At 36.0% G+C, this 20,336-nt stretch overlaps 1 protein-coding gene across 1 annotated transcript in view; it reads left to right on the top strand.

Annotated features, from left to right (window-relative positions):
- The window catches only part of LOC131436689 (RYamide neuropeptides), a 44,740-nt gene that overhangs the window by 9,716 nt on the left and 14,688 nt on the right, over positions 1–20,336 (top strand). The window contains exon 2 of the mRNA XM_058605556.1: positions 13,051–13,268. Within this exon, the coding sequence (XP_058461539.1) occupies positions 13,124–13,268 (145 nt within the window). The 5' untranslated portion in view covers positions 13,051–13,123. The remainder of the gene's footprint in view (positions 1–13,050; positions 13,269–20,336) is intronic.

Here is a 20,336-nt window from a genome sequence, read left to right as displayed (position 1 = left end):
AAATTCAATGGGGCATTATACGCGTTCTTACACAGGCATTTGCGTTCTTACACAGACAGACAACCAGAGCCACATGGTATATATACTCGATCCTCCGGGTTTTGGTTGAAAATTTAGTTTTTACAATGATTGCAATGCCTTTCTTTTAGAGAGAGGAAAAAATGTTGGACCTTCATACTACATTAAAACGGTATTAATTACACTTCGGCAAGTAGCTGAACTATTTGACCTGTTTTAAAGACTTTTAAATAAGTTTCTGAAATTCGACGATGTTCTATCATAAATCATCATGGACACACGAGGCATGAGATAAGAAATTGTGATAACTTTGTTATCTCACCTTCGGATGACTATATTACCTCATAGTTAACAGAAAATTGTTCAAAATTTTAGTGAATAATTAAAATTTAACTTACTTGGCATGATAATTTTTAGTCTGGTGGAAAGTTAAACACTTATACAGTAATTTAGAGGTATGCTACTTTCATTTATTCTCGAGGTTTTTGTGTTTCTCATATAGAAAGGTTATGCAATCACCGTGAAAATTGACTTTTGAACGGAGGCCAAGAGCGGCCCTCTTGTCATATACCGTCTGTCGACTTAGTTTGTCGAGATCACGAAATGTCAATGTGTGTATGTATGGATGGCTGTTTGTATGTGACAAATAATGACACTCGATTTTCTCAGAGATGGCTGAACCGATTTTCACAAACTCAGATTTAAATGAAGGGTCACTCTGTAATTCCGGAGCCGGAAGTCGGATCGGGATAAAATTCCATAGCGGTCTATTGGACCATACGATCCTGGACTAAAAAAAATGAAAAAAAACTGTCACTCACTTTTCTCAGAGATGACTTAACCGATTTTCACAACCTTAGATTTAAACGAAAGGTCTTATGGTCCCATAGTTCGCTGTTGCATTTTATCTTTATCCAACTTCCGGTTCTTGGAATTACAAGACAATATGTGCAAATCTATGACAAAATGCGCACTTTTCTCGGAAATTTCCCAACCGATTTTTACAAACTAAGAAGCAAATGAAAGGTCTTGAGATTCTTTACAAAATTTCAAAAAGTTGATTCAGATTTGACTTCCGGTTTCGGTATTACAGCGCGATAAGTGAAGAGTTTTCAATTTCATTAGTAATTTTCAGAAATGATGGCGAAACGAGGTGAAAAATTTTATAAAACCTACTGGAAAATTCATCTAGTTGGCAGATCTTGTGGATATATAAATTTATTTTGGGACTATAAATTTATTTTGGGACTATTAGTCCCCGGTTTCCGCTTCCGGACGCACCGGCAATAGTGAAGAAAAGCTACAAAAAATAAAAAAATAGTTCAGATCCGTTTCCGGTTCCGAGATTATTCAGCAGCAAATTCAGCAGCGAGAAGTTCTATATGGAAGATCTATAATAGAGCACAAACTGGAACAAACGTATCCCCAATGGCTGGTGCTAACATACCGGTGTCAGATGGCTGGTATCCCCAGCAAGCCGTTCTAGTTTTATTTATTCGACCAGTTCTTCTGTCAAATTTAAAACTGGTCTACGATGCCGTTCTATTTTTCGCATATTTGAAACACGAGTAAAACACTGCTGGGGCTGCCAGTTTTTCTTGTTTCAGGTTTAAATTTTGTAACTGACATAAATTATGCATCTAGAACTAGAACACTACTGAATATGCCCTAAGAGCAAATTCAGCAGCTACAAGATTCATATGGGTGGTCTATAATGTAAATGAAACTGAAACAAACGTATCCCCAGCAATCCGTTTTAGTTTTATTTTTTCGACCAGTTCTACTGTCAAATTTGAAACTGGTATACACTACCGTTCTATTTTTTCTATATTTGAAACACAGATAAAACGCTGCTGGGGTTGCCAGTTTATTTTGTTATAATTTCAAGATTTAAACTTTAAAACTGACTTAAATTATGCATCTAGAACTAGAACACTCCTGAACATGCCCTAAGGGCATGTTCAGGAGTGTTCTAGTTCTAGATGCATAATTTAATCTGGTTTTTATAACAAGAAAAACTGGCAGCCCCAGCAGTGTTTTACTCGTGTTTCAAATATACAAAAAAATAGAAAAAGTTTTAAATTTGACAGAAGAACTGGTCGAATAAATAAAACCAGAACGGCTTGCTGGGGACACGTTTGTTCCAGTTTCTGTTCTATTATAGATCTACCATATAGAACTTTTAACTGCTGAATTTGCTCTAAGGCTATGAGTATCAAAACTTTCAAACTGTCATACAAAATGATACAAACCCGATACGCATCGATACGTGCTGGTACGAAGACGTGCTGGTTGCCACCAGCCCGGTGGCAAGGATAGGGCGCTACAGCAAGTGCTATCGTAGCCAACATCTGGGGCATTTGGTGGGCAATCAGTGCGCTCAGAGTATGGTAAACAAACATTCGAGCATTTAAAATTGAGTAAAATCTTAATTTTCTTATCTTAGTGATGATATTCTGATCGATAATTTGCGGGGAAGTGCGTTAAAGAGTACTGAATAAACAAGTAGTTTGTAATATCCAATTTTTTGTTAGCCATTCTTCTTCATTGTTTTGGTTTTTGCAGAATGATGCTGGCCACAGTTTCATGACGTCATAGCAGGAGGCTGGTTGCCACATTTAAATCTATATTAAATTGACATAACTGTTTACAAATTCAAAAGGTTATACCCAAAGAAAGTTTTTGATTTTATCCAAGTTTGAAAATAAAATCTTGACAGAATCATCTAGTGATGTTTTTGAAAATGTAAGTAATTTGAGATAGGCATCATTACACCACTTAAAAAAAATTAAAAAAGATTTTTTTCCTGAATAGTCTGTTAAAAAAACTGTCCCGGAAGGTTTGACCTATTTATCAGTATTTTTGTTGAAATCCCCAGAATAAAAAGAGGAAAACATAAATTTCAGAATATCTAAATCCACGAGATTTTTTCCGCTGCTGACGGTAACCTTTTTGCTCTCTCACAGTTTTCAAAGAAAGCATTTAATGAGCAGCATGTTTTTATCATAATTTAGTTTATTTCGCAGAAAATAATGTAGAAACATAAAGCTAGTGCACTGGATTAATTTTTTGTTTGTTTTCAATTGAACTAGAGTAGTACTACGAGTTTCAACTTACTATTTTCAAAACACCATTACCGAAACGAAAACAAACGTGAGTGGTTCCGTCGAGTATAAACGTAAACGTGACCGGGCGTTACGGCACTCAAAAGTCTTTACACTGTATTATTGCGTAATATTACGTAGTGTCCACTGTTCACTGACAAAGTGGTTAAATTTGTTTGCATCGAAAATAGAACGGATGGCTGCAGGACAGAGAGTAAAATACGCGTCATTTCAATTATACTTATTCAATACGGAACCAATGATCTGTAGTCGACTAGTGTAGGATTGAATATTGCCATATGTTTGCCGTACTAAGAATTTCTCATTAAAACGATATATAATATTAATAAGCTTTTATTGACAAAAATTGGTCAACCATCGGGTACTGAAAGCAGTTATATTTACAGTTAAATTAAAATTGCGTGAATAGCATTGTTCGGACATTGCTTACATTGTTACGTCTGTCTTTTTGTTTTATAATCGAACACTTTACATAAACGTATGCGTACGCATTGCGTCGTTATTACATTGACTCACGAGTAGGATGCAAACATCGTTAATTGTTCATTATAATGCGTGGTATGATTTTTTTTTGTAAATAATCCTAAATCGAAAACCTTGGATATGACGTATCTTACAATTTTCTATCATTAGTGTTGAATCCGTAAGCAGAGCGAGACATATGAGTGCACATCGAAATCAGTACTTCAGCAACTAAAGGAAACTTGTGTACGATTGAAAATTTGTTTCAAAGAGCCTACACAAAACACATTTTTTCTAGTTTTTTTTTATAAATAGACAGATTATTTTATTCAGTTTCATTCATAGAGAGTTTATCCCTAAGGCCATTCTCCATAACAATTAAAATCACTTCAAAAGTCTTTTTTTCATTCGAGGTTCAAGTATCAAATTATCCCAGTTTCAACTCCAACTACTGTCAAATCCATACATTTGACAATAATTGAAGTCGAAACTAAGTTGAGTTTTGCTCAATGCGAAAACCGCCATAAGATAGGTTAGGTAAAAGACGGAAAGACCGGTTATCTAAACCATCTCGTTACACGTGTTCACAAGTTGATGATATAGTTATATTCACTGGAAGAAATTTAAACGAGAATGAAAATTCAGATAGTATTCTTCTTTGACGTTCCCACACATAGACTCGTACATGCAATGAAATTTCCCAATCTAGAGAGTGCATAGAACGAAGTGCATTAAAGTAGCATCCTTCTAATGCAGTTCACGATAATATAATTTATTAACTATCACTGTTTGCATCCGGCAATATATGAAGAACAATACACCGCATTCGTTTATCGAGCACTTTGTTGTGAGTGTCATATAGAAGGCGATGAGTCAAAGGAGGAATTAAAATGATCGATATTTCGATTATTTATTTCTGTCTGCTTGAAATAGGCTTCGCCATAACCATTCGAAACCATGTTGTCAACATGCATGATAAGATGCTGAAGAGTATGCCTAGAGTTTTTTCATGCAGGTGTGAAATGATTGATTCAATTTATTCTTATGTGAGGAAGATGAAAACCGGAGTCTAAAGGTATAAAGGATTCAAGCCAGTTGTTAGTATTGCGCATACTACATACACATAAATACACTTTATCATATATATCATATATACTTGCTTTACTATGGAGCGCCTTTCCAAAATTTGCACTCTGGGAGAGTGATAAGTTTTTGATCGTGAATATCTCTTGTTGTATCTAACGAATGAACATAATTTTTGCTACATGCCATCGGAAATATGATCACAATTTTATGATAAAATTTTCAGTTTTGTGACATAATCTCGAATAATTCAAAATTACACTTTCATCAAATGTTTGGTATAAACGAGTATCAAAGAGGATAATTCATAAGGCGCGTTTGCCTTTCTCGTATTTTTAAAACTCATCGCACAATGATCTGTGAAAGGATTTATATAATCTAACTACCAATAGAATCGAAATTTTTCAACTTAAACGCATATAGCAACAGCATTGAAGTATTTCAATAGTACACTTTTGAAAAACCTGTCCCATTTGACCCATGTAAACACCAGTCAATCAGAACGCGTTCTGAGGAAGAGAACAAAATCTCTGCTGCTGTACAACAAATCGTTCGAGAAAAATTTTCCGAACAGTGCTTAATATCGTAGTGAGTTCCACAATTTGGTCCTTCTGAAAGGCAGGAATGAATCCGGTACAGCTTTCCTGTAGTTTCTTTCAATGAAACGCAAATCCGAAATGAAATAATCGACATTAAAATTCTATATGCTGCTATTTTTATAGCCGCTAGGACCGCCCATTAGTGAAAAAGCTACAAACGAAATCACGTAAAAAGAAACCTCTTAACAAAATTGGATAAATTTGGATTCTATCGCCACTGCGAGCAGATATATTGTGTGTCGTTTGCAAAGCTAGTTTCGCTTCCGACAAGAGCGATTACGTCACAGCTGCCAGTCGTTTGCATTGGTGAAAAAACAACGAAATGAGGACAACGGTGGAGAGCATCACACAAAATCAGCCCTTCTAATGGCTCCAAAAGTTTTCTGAAGAACTATTAGGATTTCTTCTTCGCAAATCGAAGGTAAATATCCTCAGTTTAGTGCAAATCTAGACAGTTTGATCAGACTTGTGCACTTTTGCTGTGTAAAATTCACAGTAATCGAGATCAAGATTTTGCGGAAAATGTGAAAAAGGGGAATGCATGCATAATTCATACAATTGATCAACTAATTGATATTCGGAAGTGTTAAGGAACATGTCAATTGTTTTCGTATTCACGACATCCAGTTATGTCTCTGACATTACCCACCCGCCTTTTTGTTCTAACCAATTGACTAGTTCAACAAAACATTATCCGCTATAATGCAAATTCCAAGCCATCAAAAGTTCAATCAATCAGAAAAAAATCTAATCTACACGAGAAACATTTACCAGCCAGTACAAGTTAAAAAAAAACGCGTGGAACAATTGACAACTTGAAAGTACATAACAAGTTTTGTGTGAACTTATTCGAAACTTGAAAGTACGCGTGTAACTTTTGGCAACTTAAAAGTACAGAACAAATTTCATGCGAACTAGATATTTATTCCATGAGCTGCTTAGAAACTGCGTTTTGGATTTACTTATTTGAATAGTTTTACTGTCAAATTTAAAACTGGTATACACTGCTGTTCTATTTTTTCTATATTTGAAACACGTGGAGCAAATTCAGCAGCTACATGATTCATATGGGTGGTCTATAACATAACTGAAACTGAAACAAACGTATCCCCAGCAAGCCGTTTTAGTTGTATTTATTCGAACAGTTCTACTGTCAAATTTAAAACTGGTATACGCTGCCGTTCTATCTTTTCTACATTTGAAACACAGATAAAACGGTGCTGAGCTACCAGTTTTTTTGTTATAATTTCTAGATTTAAATTTTAAAACTGACATAAATTATGCATCTAGAATTAGAACACTACAGAATATGTCCTTAGTGTTTTAATTAGTAAACGCTGTTGAGGTTATTTAAAAGATATTTTTATTCAGGCCTATTTGCGTATAAGCTTTTCGTGGCCCAATCGGCCGATTTAAACAAATGTTTTGGTATTGGATCTCATTGTCACCCTTTTTTTTAGGGGGAGAGGAGCTTCCATTTTCCTCCTGCGAAGATTGAGGGGCACTTTGTTCGTGGCTCGTCTCGTCATCCATTGCCGCATCGGTGATATTGTTGTTGATTTCCGCCTTGAGTTCGTTGCTAGTTGCTGTATATGCGCTTTGATGTACATTGGTTGCAGTTGCTGGTTGGTTGGAGGGTAAGTTGTTAACTGCAGCTGGTGTACTTGGTTCTATAGGGGATACTGATGGTTTCGTTGAAGGGGATGCTTCATTATTGTTGGTGGCTGTCACAGTTGTACTGGGGTTGCTTGGGGTTGGTGTGAAGTTGTCCTTTGGTGTAGTTGTCTCCTTGTCCAGTTTATCACATGGCTTACCGTAGTGAACAGTTTTTTAGCAATATTGACATGTGGCCATCTGATTGTCATAGGTAACAAGTGATTTGCACGGGATTCTTGTATCCTGACCGAAAATCACGTAAGAAGGTATAGGCCTCTTCAAGCGCATACGTAACAAACGTACGCCATTTAGAATATCGTGGGAAAAGTTCTTCCACTTTTCTTTTTCGATAGAGAGAATCTCTCCGTATTTGGACCTGATTTTGCGAATATAAGGGTCGATGACGCTTGAGGGAAGATCTTGCACACGCACTTCTATAGCCCTATCTTCCATATATACTGGAATGTTGTACTTAATGTTTTCGTGTTCCACATAGTGCACATTGTTATTGTCTTTTGCGAATTGAATTGCATCAACCTCTTTTTAAAACTAGATGTAAACATTATATGTCATATTGCATTGAAGTAAATGCACACGTTTAATGTCAAGATGCATTTGCTCCTTAAGCAAACCTTCAAGCTCTCGTATCGAAGGTTGAATTTTACACTGCCTGAAGTGAACAATAATTGTATTCTTTCGTATCGGCGGTAGTTCGTTGTTCGTTTGGTTCACTACACAATACTGTACTTAAAAAGAAGGTGTTTCTTCTGATTGATGAATTTTAATTCAGTCAAATCGAAAGTATTTTTCCTGAAAAAAGAATTCAAAATTACACCGATTGGAGAAGCTTTTCATGTTCGAGTTCTTCCTCAGGGAACATTTTCGGAATTACAATGTTACAATTTCAAGTCAATAATTGAAGATAAGGCGAGACGCGGGCTTTGAATTTCAACTCAATTCTAACTTTTTGTTAAATTTTATGATTTATTTTGATTGAGATAAGAATTGGCAAATCATGCTTGTATTGGGAGAAAGAATACACAGAAAGAAATTATGAATTTTACAGGTGACATAATTCTTCAAACGATAAAATTCATAACTACTCACCTTCTCACATGACGCAATATTCCATTCGTACAAAAAATTGTTGGTTCCAATTGTAATTTGCACTCGGCTAGCGGTGAGACTGTATGAATTTATATGCACGATTTACCAGCCAAGCAGATATGTGCTTCTGTGGCTCAGTCGACTAACTGGTGTGCTTTGTGATCTAAGGTTTTTCGGTTCAAGTCGCGTTGTTGCTGTCGATCTTTTGATTTTTATTCCATTCGTTTTAAAGCCATGTAATTTTCAAGTCACACAATTTTACATGTTCTTGAATATAAATTTGTGTAAAATATGACGCTCCATTTATGTGCATCTGATAAGATGTAAAATCACAAGAATTTTTCGAACCGTGTAGGTTTTAAAATTTTCAATTGCACCCAAAGATAGTTCTAATACATATACCACATTCCTTACATTCTCCGCTTGTTACATAATTCTAACTTCGAATATTCTATTTATTGGGGTTTGTGTTAGGACATAAGTCAATCTTGAACTCAATTTTATACTCATGGTAGTGATGTAGCGTAGTTGGTAGAGGTTCGAGTTCTTTATCAAAACGATACTTTTGCAAAAAAATTCAATTTTCGCTGTTCCAGTCATTTTTATTTTTTCTCTCCGTCTGTTACTCTTTAGTAGTGATGTGGATAACAATATTCGCAACAAGATTTTGTATGTAATCAAGGTTTAAGGTCTATCCGTGGAGTTTACTTTTTCCAATGCGAGACGAAATCAACAATCATTCATCTTATGGAGAATCAATCCTGCCGTGTCAAATCATTTCACAGAGCGAACAATTTGCCAGGATTCTATGCTTTCCCACCACCCGCGTGTGACAGTCATGCTGGTATTTGATGTATAACATTAGGTTAAGCACATCGGAGGGAAAACGAGTAAGTTCGTTTTACCTGCCTGGGGGGGCACTAAGATCCCGATACCTCCACCAACCATAAATGTGGCCAACTGTTGCGCGACACAATACGGGATATACTCAATGGGGGGAAAATTTGCCGCACACAATGAAGATTCGATAAATTTATTGTGCTTGATTAAACGGTACACGGAAGTGCCCCTGCCGGGTGGGTATCGATGACATCCTCCATACCTGACCAGCCATAGACCAGCAAACGGAAGTGCCATCGACGTGGTTTGTTTAAAAATACCGAACACTCGCCACTGTTTTCTATTACCATATGATGTGATGTGATGTGATGTGATGTGGGAGTTGCTGTGGTTGTACTACTGCGGTTCTTCTGTAATGGTTGCTAATAATGTAGTGATACGACCGGTTACCGATAGAGAGCTTTCGAGGCTAGTAGCTTTTATTTGTGCTCCAGATGGAATCAGAAGTGAACACGCTCCACGTTTGAGGGTCTAGTGCATGATTGTTGTTATTAAGCGAGTGTATAAATGCTTTATTTTTTAAGGATAAATTGTTCTGAAAATCTGTTATTTCGCCCCCTTGTTTCAAAAAATAAAATCAGTCCCAATTATTATTGGGGGTTCAACTATTTCTTATAAACGATCACCAATGTTTAAAGGTTGATACTTCCAAAACCTTAATATTTGGGCGGAACGAGAAATTTATGAACAGGCGAAAAGAATGTGAGAAAATTCGCATGGAAACAAACACAGTTTTGTGTATGTCGATGTTGCCCCAGGCTAGCATCATACGCGAGCCTTCGATTACAGCAGCCATCAAGAAAGATTTCCAAATTGAATTACACTACCAACTTACTGGTGTTTATCGCCAGTCGTAGTTCCCCTTATGGTCGTCCTGCGTATTCCTTGGCGCTGGCTATCTCGTAAGTCAGATAAATGGTGTTGCTTCTGAAAGAAACACTGGAGAAAAAATCAAGGGCATAATGGGAATGTATATACTTGATGGTTGCTAGTTATTTAAGGTATAACCATATTTGATCAAATTTGCATTTTCACGTTCAAACTGATCCAGATATGGAAAACAATAGATGAGACGAATTGATTAATATTCACTCAAAATTATAATTTAAACTGACACTATGATACAAATGATCGATTTTGCTTTTTAAACTAGAGATCAGGATATTGTTTAAATAGTATAAAATTGTAAAGCAGAGATTTGTTTCAGGCCTTTATCATAAAGCAAGGCGACTGCAACTGTCTTCAACTATAAAATATACAGAAAAACCACATTCCATATTACATGATTAGGGATACACTGTAGTTCTTTTTATGCAGATTTCTAAAATTATGCTGTAATTTTGGAAAAAGTCCGATGTCTTACAAATGCATGAATCATAAAAATTTTATGATATTTTGACAACAAATTTTTATAAGCATCCGACTCTAGCACCGTGAGGCACGTGTTCGTTGTAAAACTAAACCCAGTCGAGTAGTAGAGCCGTGTCTATCACAAGGCTTAGGGTGGCGAAATAGTAACGCGTATGAACGGATTGCATAAGAACGCAGGTTCGAGTGCCGTCTCTGAGCGTATCTTTTTCCAAGAAAAACATCTTTTCTGTGAGTTTATCATTTATTTGGCTTCTCCAATATATGTTCCCACTCAGTCATTGCACAAAACTGAGCTGTCAGACTGCCTAATGTTGAGAGTTTTCAGAGCATTGTCTTCTTGCCGAATCGATCTGGTTTTGCAGTCGATGTTGATTGTTGTATCGGATTATCCCATGATTTTTTCCATCAAGGATTCATGAAATAAATCAAATTTCCATTGCCAGTAACAATTCCATGCAAAACTGATTTTCTTCCGTAGTTTTGAAGCAAAGCAAAGAAAAGTGTTTTTTTTCAGTTTTCTATCTGTCTTTCATTCAAATCATGTGGCTCTCATTTTTAACACTTTTGGACTTTTCTCATAGACTTTGAACAATCGAAAATTCACTATTCTTTAGATCAGAAACTGTTTGTTGTGCTACATTCAACATTGCTGCCATTCGCTTTTGACTAGAAGTATCATCTTCATCCAATATTGCTTACAACTCGGCGCACCTCATGCCTCAACAAGCATTCGATGCGACTCTGCAGCAATTTTCTTCAAATGAAAACCAAAACAAATCTGGACTTTCCTCAAATCATCACTTCCTAGATGAAAATTCGACATGTTGAATACGATGATAATCCATGATGTTCAATGACAGATTTCATATCAAAGAAACATAAACAAATCGTTCAAACCAAATGTTCGTTATCAACACATTTGTATCTCAACACTCACTTCATACGATCCCAAACCTGCTATCATTGTTTTTTTGGTTTGAATTGGCATCTTGCCATTATAGTAAAGCGGCTAAGGAGTTTTATTCCTAAAATATTCTGTGCGCAGCCACTCTCGCCGATCGATGCATCCATTAAAACGAAAGGACTAGTTTAAACACGTCCGAGTCAAAGGCCAATTATGTCAAAAAAAAGTTAAATGACTATAAAACCAAACATCAAAATCATGCCAAAATCCCCAGAATAAATATTTGTTGGATGTTAACAATGTGTTTCTGTTTTATCATTTCGGAGTCAACTTTCTTCGATACGTTTTCTCTATCTATTCGCATCTTCATTGCTCTATTACTGCTTGCGTATGAGGTAGCTCACAATTCAAATTGCTTCTCACATTCATGGACACAAACATGTTAGCCATCTCTGAGAAAACCTGCATGCGGATTATAAAAGTTTAAATTAATTAAACTAAAGTCCACGATGAGACTAATTGGCAGGAAACCATTGCTGGCTGTGTTAATACCCTTACACGAAAGCGTTTAGCGTACCCACTTCACTTTGCCACCCATTCCGTTTAACTCGTGAACGATAAATTATTAACTATTAGGTAGGAGATGATACCCCAACGAGTAAGCCGATGATTGTTTGTCTCATTTTCTTTTCATGGCGAATGACGATACTAAAATGTAAAATTTAGGTCCCTGTTTTTGGGACACGGTTAAGTCTAACGGATGTGGTATTCCTTTAGCATGTTAGATTACGGGTTAAAACATATAACGGATAACATTAGGATATGTGACTTTACGGGATTACGAGATGTATGGGTTGATACTAATAATGAGTTAATGGAACAATAAGCGGTATAATAATATTAGTGTTCTGTTGCATTATCGATTTAATCGACTAAAAATACGCTGTTAAAATGTATGGTAGCTTCATCAGAAAATGCATCTAAAAGGTTTTAACTTTTAAGCTTTCATAATTACATTTCACTGCTTCGTTGAGGTCAAAGATCAAACGCCTCCTGTATTATAACTTTTACATAAACGAATGCTCATAATTTGATGCAATAACTCTAAAATGTATTCGGATTGCTTATTATGTCCATCGCCTTTTTTCTCCTGCTACTCATTTGTTGCACGTGAAATAATTTGCTGCTGGGCGAACGTGATTTCAAACAGTGTATAAACTCTACTGCTGATGAGGTTAATCAAGTTGGTTTACAGTTTAATCAGAAACTTCATTAACCTAGTGGTGTGTGAAGCGATATGCGCAAGCACTGTAATATGAATGAAAAATATGAAAAAAGGTAAAAAGATGTTTACAGAAATTGCAACTGTGTTCAATAGAGATATTGGATCAAACAGAACCAATTTTTCGTATGTCTCCTTCAGCTGAATAGCTAATGGGAACGCACGGTCTTTTACCACCACATCCAGAACAAGAAAAATGTGCTACGTATTTTTCGCTGGTCACGTACAAACACCAAATCAAAATTTCCCGAGTTTTCATAATTGGGAGCCTGTTCTGCTAGTCAGCCAACACACATAATACCTGGGAAATCCTTCACTGCGTGTTGTCATCACAATTACACACGGCAGAGTCGTAAATTAAATACGTACAATAAAACCATCGTGGATTGATTGATGTTTTACCGTATGATGAATGTGTATGCACGGTAACATCGAGGAAAAATGGTTAATTAAAAATTCCATCAACTACTTGAGATTGATAGTAACTCACAAAAACCGTGGTAAACAATCTTCTATTTTTCTGTTTTCATTTCGGTTCAACAGCACATCTTCATTTTTTCGTCCCATCATCCGGAATAATCATCATCCGAGCTCAGCAAACACACACACGGTCAGAATGAATCAAATTGCACGTAATCAATCGGCCACCGTTTATACCGTCACACTAATCCTGTTCAGCATAGTGCTACTGATGGGAGGCCACATGTGCAGCGCGGAACCATCACTCGATTCCAACAGCCTATTCGGTGCCGATGAGAAGCGTAAGTAGTATTGAATGTTAGTCTTTATGGTAATATACCTATTTCCCCATTTTTATCAGTGATTACCGGCTTCGATTTGACAAGAATCGTCGCTATGGGGTAAAGTCGTAGAGATTGTTTTGGAAATTCTACTTAGTGCAGTACAAATAATGTTAAAGTTCGATAATGATAAAAATAACCCTTCAACTATTATTTAATATTTACCCTGGCATTGAGAACCTCGAGACTTTTAAAGTGATGCACAAGCATCGAATTGTTAGATAGACCACTCTTTCAACATTTTGTTTGTTCAATCGTTGTTTATTAGAGCACACGCTTCATATCTTTATACTAAGATGCCAATGATTTTGTTCCACAACAACTTCAAACTGTTAATATTAGAATTATTATTATAAAAGAGGTGATATTTTTGGTATACACATGATAGAGACTATTAAACTTATACCGTTTTCGTTTTTGAACCTACACGCGGGCGACTCTGACTCCGAGTAAAACGAACACATAGTACGCGCCCTAAACAACAACTCATAAAAAAAAAGAAAAAAAAAAACAAACTCGCATAGATGTTGTGGTGCGACCCGAGAAAATTTTCAGAGCGAAACTACCACCTCCCTGCCATGGAAGCTGGCTCCTGAAACCAAAGTATTTGCCTTTGGTGGCGTTGTTGTCAACAATAGTTTAAGCTATGTTCATACCATTTTGTTGCGCACAGTATATAGGGGAAGATGTTCGGTTGCCAGCGCTCCACCGTAACTTTTGACAGAAAGCAGATAGCGTCATTCCGACAAATGTCATGTGTGTGTAATAGCAGCACGTTCTTTTTGTGCCGAATACCAAAGCAAACAGACGCTTGTACTTTTGGCTGCGACTAAAACAAATTTTAATTGCGCAAAAATCAATACAAAAGTTTTTTATGATTTTTTATTTAAAGTTCATACATTGAAAAGCATCAATCGAAGAGGTGAGTGGATTGAATAATTATGAGGTGAAATCGATCTATTTCATGATTTAATACCGGATGCTATCAAAATTTTCTCAACCAAAGTTTTTTTCTGTCATTTTTAAAATGTCTACCGATTTCGGTTACCGGCACCCCATTTTTTCCGATAAATCAGGAAAAATTGAAAATGATATGCAGAGATGCCAAGTCTGCAAATTTGTCTGTGAATTATTAAATTTCTTAGTTAATATGTAAATCTTTTTTCGTCTAAAGACCTTTTACAGACTTTTGAAACTTTGATTGTTTATAGACATTCGTCAGAAACTACCGACTTTTGAAAATTGGCGCGATCTTTTCGTTTCTGCTAGCTGAACTTATTGTATTACCTGTCATTTCTGGTGATATGCAACACGTGGACAACTTGACGGCTTCAATATATCCGTCATATAAGTAAAAACATTGGTTCTCTGGTTCTGTTAGCCATGGCGACTTCAAACAAATCGTCCAAGTGAAGGAAAATAAACTTTAATGCACTGCTTAATGCCATTAAATGTTGCTTAGTGGATAAGAAGCCAATAAATTCGACTGCAGCAACTTATTCAATCCCGCGAAGCCGGTGAAAGACACCAAAGGCGCCACCATCCAAATTATTGGCCAAGAGAGCCAAGGCGAAGCCACCATCATTTTTGTCCAAAACGCCTCCAAAAAGAATAAATTCCAGTTTTTCTTTGAATAATGATAGTTTTTACGTATATTTTTCCATTTTTAGCGAACACCTTTTTTGAAATGGCCAAAATTTATCACTTTACTAAATTGATAATAAATTTTTCCAATCGATTGAATCAACTTAATTTCTTATTCAGTTGTTAGCTAGGAACATTAGCTTTCCATCGATGTATACATGTCCGCATAATGTGCACTTAGTCAGAAGATATAAGCTTAAAAGAAAAGAGTGCCGAACACTCTCCCCTAGTTATAGAAATTTGGACTTATACTGAAAATCTCAAAATTTTCAATCCGGAGCAGAGAAAATAAAAGTCGAAGAGTTTTTTATCGGCAACTGTTTTGTAATATTATGTTATTGTCTTGCATATGTTGTAAAAAAGTGTTTAGTTGAACTTATATCGTATCACAGTAGTCATCTATTTATTGTCTTATTTTGGGTACTACTTGACTTACAATCAGCGAATTGTGAACTCACTAAAGAAAAATTCACTACTGACTTTTTGCAAACGCGATTCTCACTGAAACTGCTCTTACATGTCTCAAAATCAGTATTGAAAAGCTTACTAGCGAACATTTCTTTCGATGATGTCTAAGAAAAACGATCGCACATTGAATCTAATGTTAATGAGATTTTAATTTCAAACAATACTTTTCAAAAACTACTAACTTTTCGAAGCATTGAGACCCGTAACCTGAGCTAGGGAATAATAGCTCGAGTTGTTCTCTGTGAATGTTCTCTAACGATTAGCAAGCGCCTAATGTGATAATATCGAATAAAACATATGTTTCATAAGGATTCGTTTTAGCAAAAGTGCCTCCCACAAATCTTTCGATTTGAAGTATTCTGTATTGTTGGGCCCGTAAATATTTGAATGGCGATTAACCATTTATCCAACTTGCTTTTGTCAGAAGGAAACCTAGCAAAATTTATGATATTATCACTAATTTTCCTCCAGAAACCATTGCTAGCAGAAATGATTTGCTTATAATTACCTGTGGCTGAAAACGCCATCCTTTGACTCAGGCTTTGCATAGCAACTGGCAATAACACATTTCATTTTACTGTGACTTTCAGCAATACTTTTAAATCACTGGTATTCAATACCCAAATCACTCAAACTCAGTTTTATCACTCTTTCACTGAAAATTCGAGGAAGAGGAAACGAAATGCGAAGCGTATGGTACACATCCGATATTACATTGCATCAAAAAATTAATACAATTAAACCACACTGGTGTCCAAAGTTAAGGAGCAAGACTCTTTGCAAGCGTATGAGTAATGCCAACAATGTGTGCGTAAAAACAAATTCCGGCGCTTCTTTTCCTGATTTTACTCAATAAATCTTCCATATGGTTGAAAAATAAATCAATCGGTTCATACTGCTTAAAATTGCAATTTAAGGAAAGCGAAAATCTTATGCCGTTTTTCATTGAAAAACACTGGTGGAGTGGATTGCTCTGATTTTGCACTTTCGAGCAGAAATGCAATATTCTGACGGTGTTTCATTGCCATTTCTGCTCGAAAGTGCAAAATCAGTGCAATCCACGCCATCAGTGGTTTTCAATGAAAAACGCCATTAGTCTAAAACTCTTCCGTTTTTCTTAAAACTGCTCGAAAAAAATTATTTCAGTTTCAGCTTACTTTCACTGACACATTTGATTAGCAACAAACACATTCATATATGAATTTCCTCTTGCAGAAATTATTGCGATATATTTTATAAGATTTACGTACTTTCTATAAGTAAACCCCCAAAATAGAAACCTTTAATTTAACACGCGAAATGCAATGGATATGGAATGTTGTCGTAAAACTATTTATTTTCCCGACAAACTGCTCTTGTAACAGAAAATATTTAGTTTTGTTTATTTTGTGTAGCGCAATCTAATACAAATGCATTGAAGCAGTGTTGCTAACTTTTTTATTAGGGAACTAAAATCTACATTCATAAAATGTAAGCAATTTTCCGTTAAACGTTGGTGAAAAATTGATCAAAAGTGATATTTCATCCAAGATGTCAGGCTTAACATTCACTTGAGAATAAATTATTGTTAAAAAAGATTGTTTGAAACCCAATCGTGCAAGCCACTTTGATAAACTCGTGGCACTGCATATATGAATACATAGATCTATGACATACGTACCAAATAAAATGTACGTAATGCACAAATTAAAACACAAGTTAGCTTGGTTTACTCTTGATCCTTAACGGCTCTAGATAAAAATGCCGATTCAACTGATTAGCGGTCACGTGAGCGAAATCTGATACCATGACTCGGTTGCGATGGGTCCGAGATTGAGATCATTAGAGATATCGAGTTGGATTCACCGGCTCCGGAAATCAGACGTCAAATGTGCGAAGACCGGCATTGTTACCCGTCTGTGATGTGATTGCAACCAAACATCAGTATTTTTTTGACTGAGTGAAACAATAGAACCCATCTATTCGGAACAGTGGATTAAGGGGTTACATAGCTTCTGGTGCAAGAAAACAAGGCCATATTTTTCTATTAATCTAGAAGATCCAAAAATAATTCTATTACCTTGATCAAACAGTTCCCAGAATTTATTCGGAAAATAAAAATACAAGAATATTCATCAAAATCGATATTGTCCCCTTCAAAGTACTCCCCATCAACACTGCAACACACTTATACTAGCGCTTGATCCAATTCTCGAAACATTTTTTTATATTCAGTTTCCGATATGGCCATCAGAGCCACCTGCGATAAATTCATAATCTAATCTCGGGTGCTGAAACGCGTTCTACGGAGCGGTTTCTTGAATCAACCAAATAAGAAAAAGTCGCAGGGAGCCGAATCAGGTGAATTCGGTGGTTGCTGAACAGTATTCGTTTCGTTTTAAGCCAAATTTTCAACGTTTTGCCATAAAAAAAAATTTTGGAATATTAACATATAAAAAAGAAACATTGTCATTCACACCAAAAAGTATTTTCTTAATCCATTTCGTTCACAGTTGCAATGATACCAAGGGTATAGTGAATACACCCAAACCAACACGTCTTTTTGCCTTTCACATGTAGAAAGGGTAAGCAATCACTGTGAAAACCTCGAACGGAGGCCCAGAAGATCGAGTATCATATACCATTCCTATACACCATTATTATGATTTTTACAAACTCAGATTTAAATAAAAGGTCTTATGGTTCTATAGACTGCTATTAATTTTTAGCCACCTGCGATAAATTCATAATCTAATCTCGGGTGCTGAAACGCGTTCTACGGAGCGGTTTCTTAAATCAACCAAATAAGAAAAAGTCGCAGGGAGCCGAATCAGGTGAATTCGGTGGTTGCTGAACAGTATTCGTTTCGTTTTAAGCCAAATTTTCAACGTTTTGCCATAAAAAAAAATTTTGGAATATTAACATATAAAAAAGAAACATTGTCATTCACACCAAAAAGTATTTTCTTAATCCATTTCGTTCACAGTTGCAATGATACCAAGGGTATAGTGAATACACCCAAACCAACACGTCTTTTTGCCTTTCACATGTAGAAAGGGTAAGCAATCACTGTGAAAACCTCGAACGGAGGCCCAGAAGATCGAGAATCATATACCATTCCTATACACCATTATTATGATTTTTACAAACTCAGATTTAAATAAAAGGTCTTATGGTTCTATAGACTGCTATTAATTTTTAATTACAAGGTGAAATTTGTGAAAAAAATGAAAAATTGTCACTCACTTTCCTCAGAGATGGCTTAACCGATTTTCATCTATGAGAAAATGCGCACTCATTTTTCTTGGAAATTTCTCAACCGATTTTAACGAACTCAAATGCAAACTGCGTTATACTCTGTGGACTTTGTTTTTAAGAAGATACTGCAAAGAACAGACTTTACTATATTTTATTTATTCGACCCATTGTCTTTAAAGATACTGTGCAGTGTCCTTCCAGATCCGACTTCCGGTTCCGAAATTATAGAGCGATGAGTGTCAAAACTTTCAAACAGTCATACAAAATGAAGAAAACACCACCACACAGCGTGCTTTGTTCAATTTTATATTGCGTGCAGGGTTGCACATTTAAATCTGCCCATAAAACCCTTACGACATGCATATTTTCGAAACGGGTATGATAAGTATATGTCGGAAAACGATGTTTAAGGTCATTCTGAAATCCAAGAAAATAAAAGGGTTTATTGATGTATCGTTAAATTCTTTACAATACGCATATTTCCGGAACGGCTTTTATGAGTACGTACCGGAAAGCGATGTTCGAGTTCACTCAGCAATCCAAGATGGCGGTCTCAGGTTTATTGATCTTTCTTGAAATATCGCATATTGGAAGTATTTTTGAAACGGATTTGATGAACAGATGCCGGAAATTTCAATATACCGGAAGTCACCATTATGAACTTCGGAACGGCCTCAACGGTCCGCAATATATCGCAATATTACGGGCTCTTATACATGATAATTAAAAAAATGTTCAATCTTCTCCTGCTATAATAATGTTTGGACATGGAAATATTATAGAATTAAAAGAATTTTAAGTATATTAGCTTAAAACATAGTTTACATGCCAAATGTGTTATTATTTGTATAAATAATCAGCAGTTCTGATTTTAAGTTCGTCCCGGGTTGGCGGTTCAATGCATAGGACGCTGGTCTTGGAAGCCAGTTGTCGTATGTTCGAGCCTCGACCTGGAAGGATTCTTAGTGTCAGTAGGATCCATAGTTCTAGCCATGCAATGATTCTGTACACTAAGAATTGGCTGCGAAGTCTGTTGAAACAGAAAGGCCAAATTCCACAAAAGGAATGTAATGCCAAGACTTTGCTTCTGATTCTGAGCCACTTGATCAAAATACAAGGACATAAAACGGGTCTGAGAATTAAGCTCGACAAACCTCTCGAAGTTTTTAATCACCATCGGATTCAAGATATCGCATCAAATCGGCAATCGATATGAGAGATCCCAGAATCTGTGTTTCAGTGGTAGGACACCCGTCAGCACTTCGAAACTCATCGAGTCGACTGCATGCACCCCAAGGTAATACGCAAACAACAAAATTGAACAATTTATACAATATTGTTGTTTGGTACAATCTAATCAGATATTCTGAATGGGCATTCATATTTCAGATACCTAATGTGACATGCCTTTGGAGTCGAACTTGATCTCGAGATATTCAAATATGAAGACCATAGGTACACAAATCATGTAACTTTACGTCTTTATAGGTGCACATAAAAGAAGCTTCGTAATTCACTTAAATTTACAATTCAAAGCATGTGAATATAAGTCATATCATTAACTTCACAGTTAATTTAGCTGAAGGTTACATCGATACAAACACAAAAACTATTTTTTAAAGAAATATAATGACATCAACAAAGAATTGCGGCAGGCTTGAATTTACGTCAAGTGTAAAT

The sequence above is a fragment of the Malaya genurostris genome, chromosome 3, assembly GCF_030247185.1.
Source record: "Malaya genurostris strain Urasoe2022 chromosome 3, Malgen_1.1, whole genome shotgun sequence".
In the NCBI taxonomy this organism is placed as follows: Eukaryota; Metazoa; Arthropoda; class Insecta; order Diptera; family Culicidae; genus Malaya; species Malaya genurostris.
This window is presented reverse-complemented; position numbering and strand designations above follow the sequence as displayed.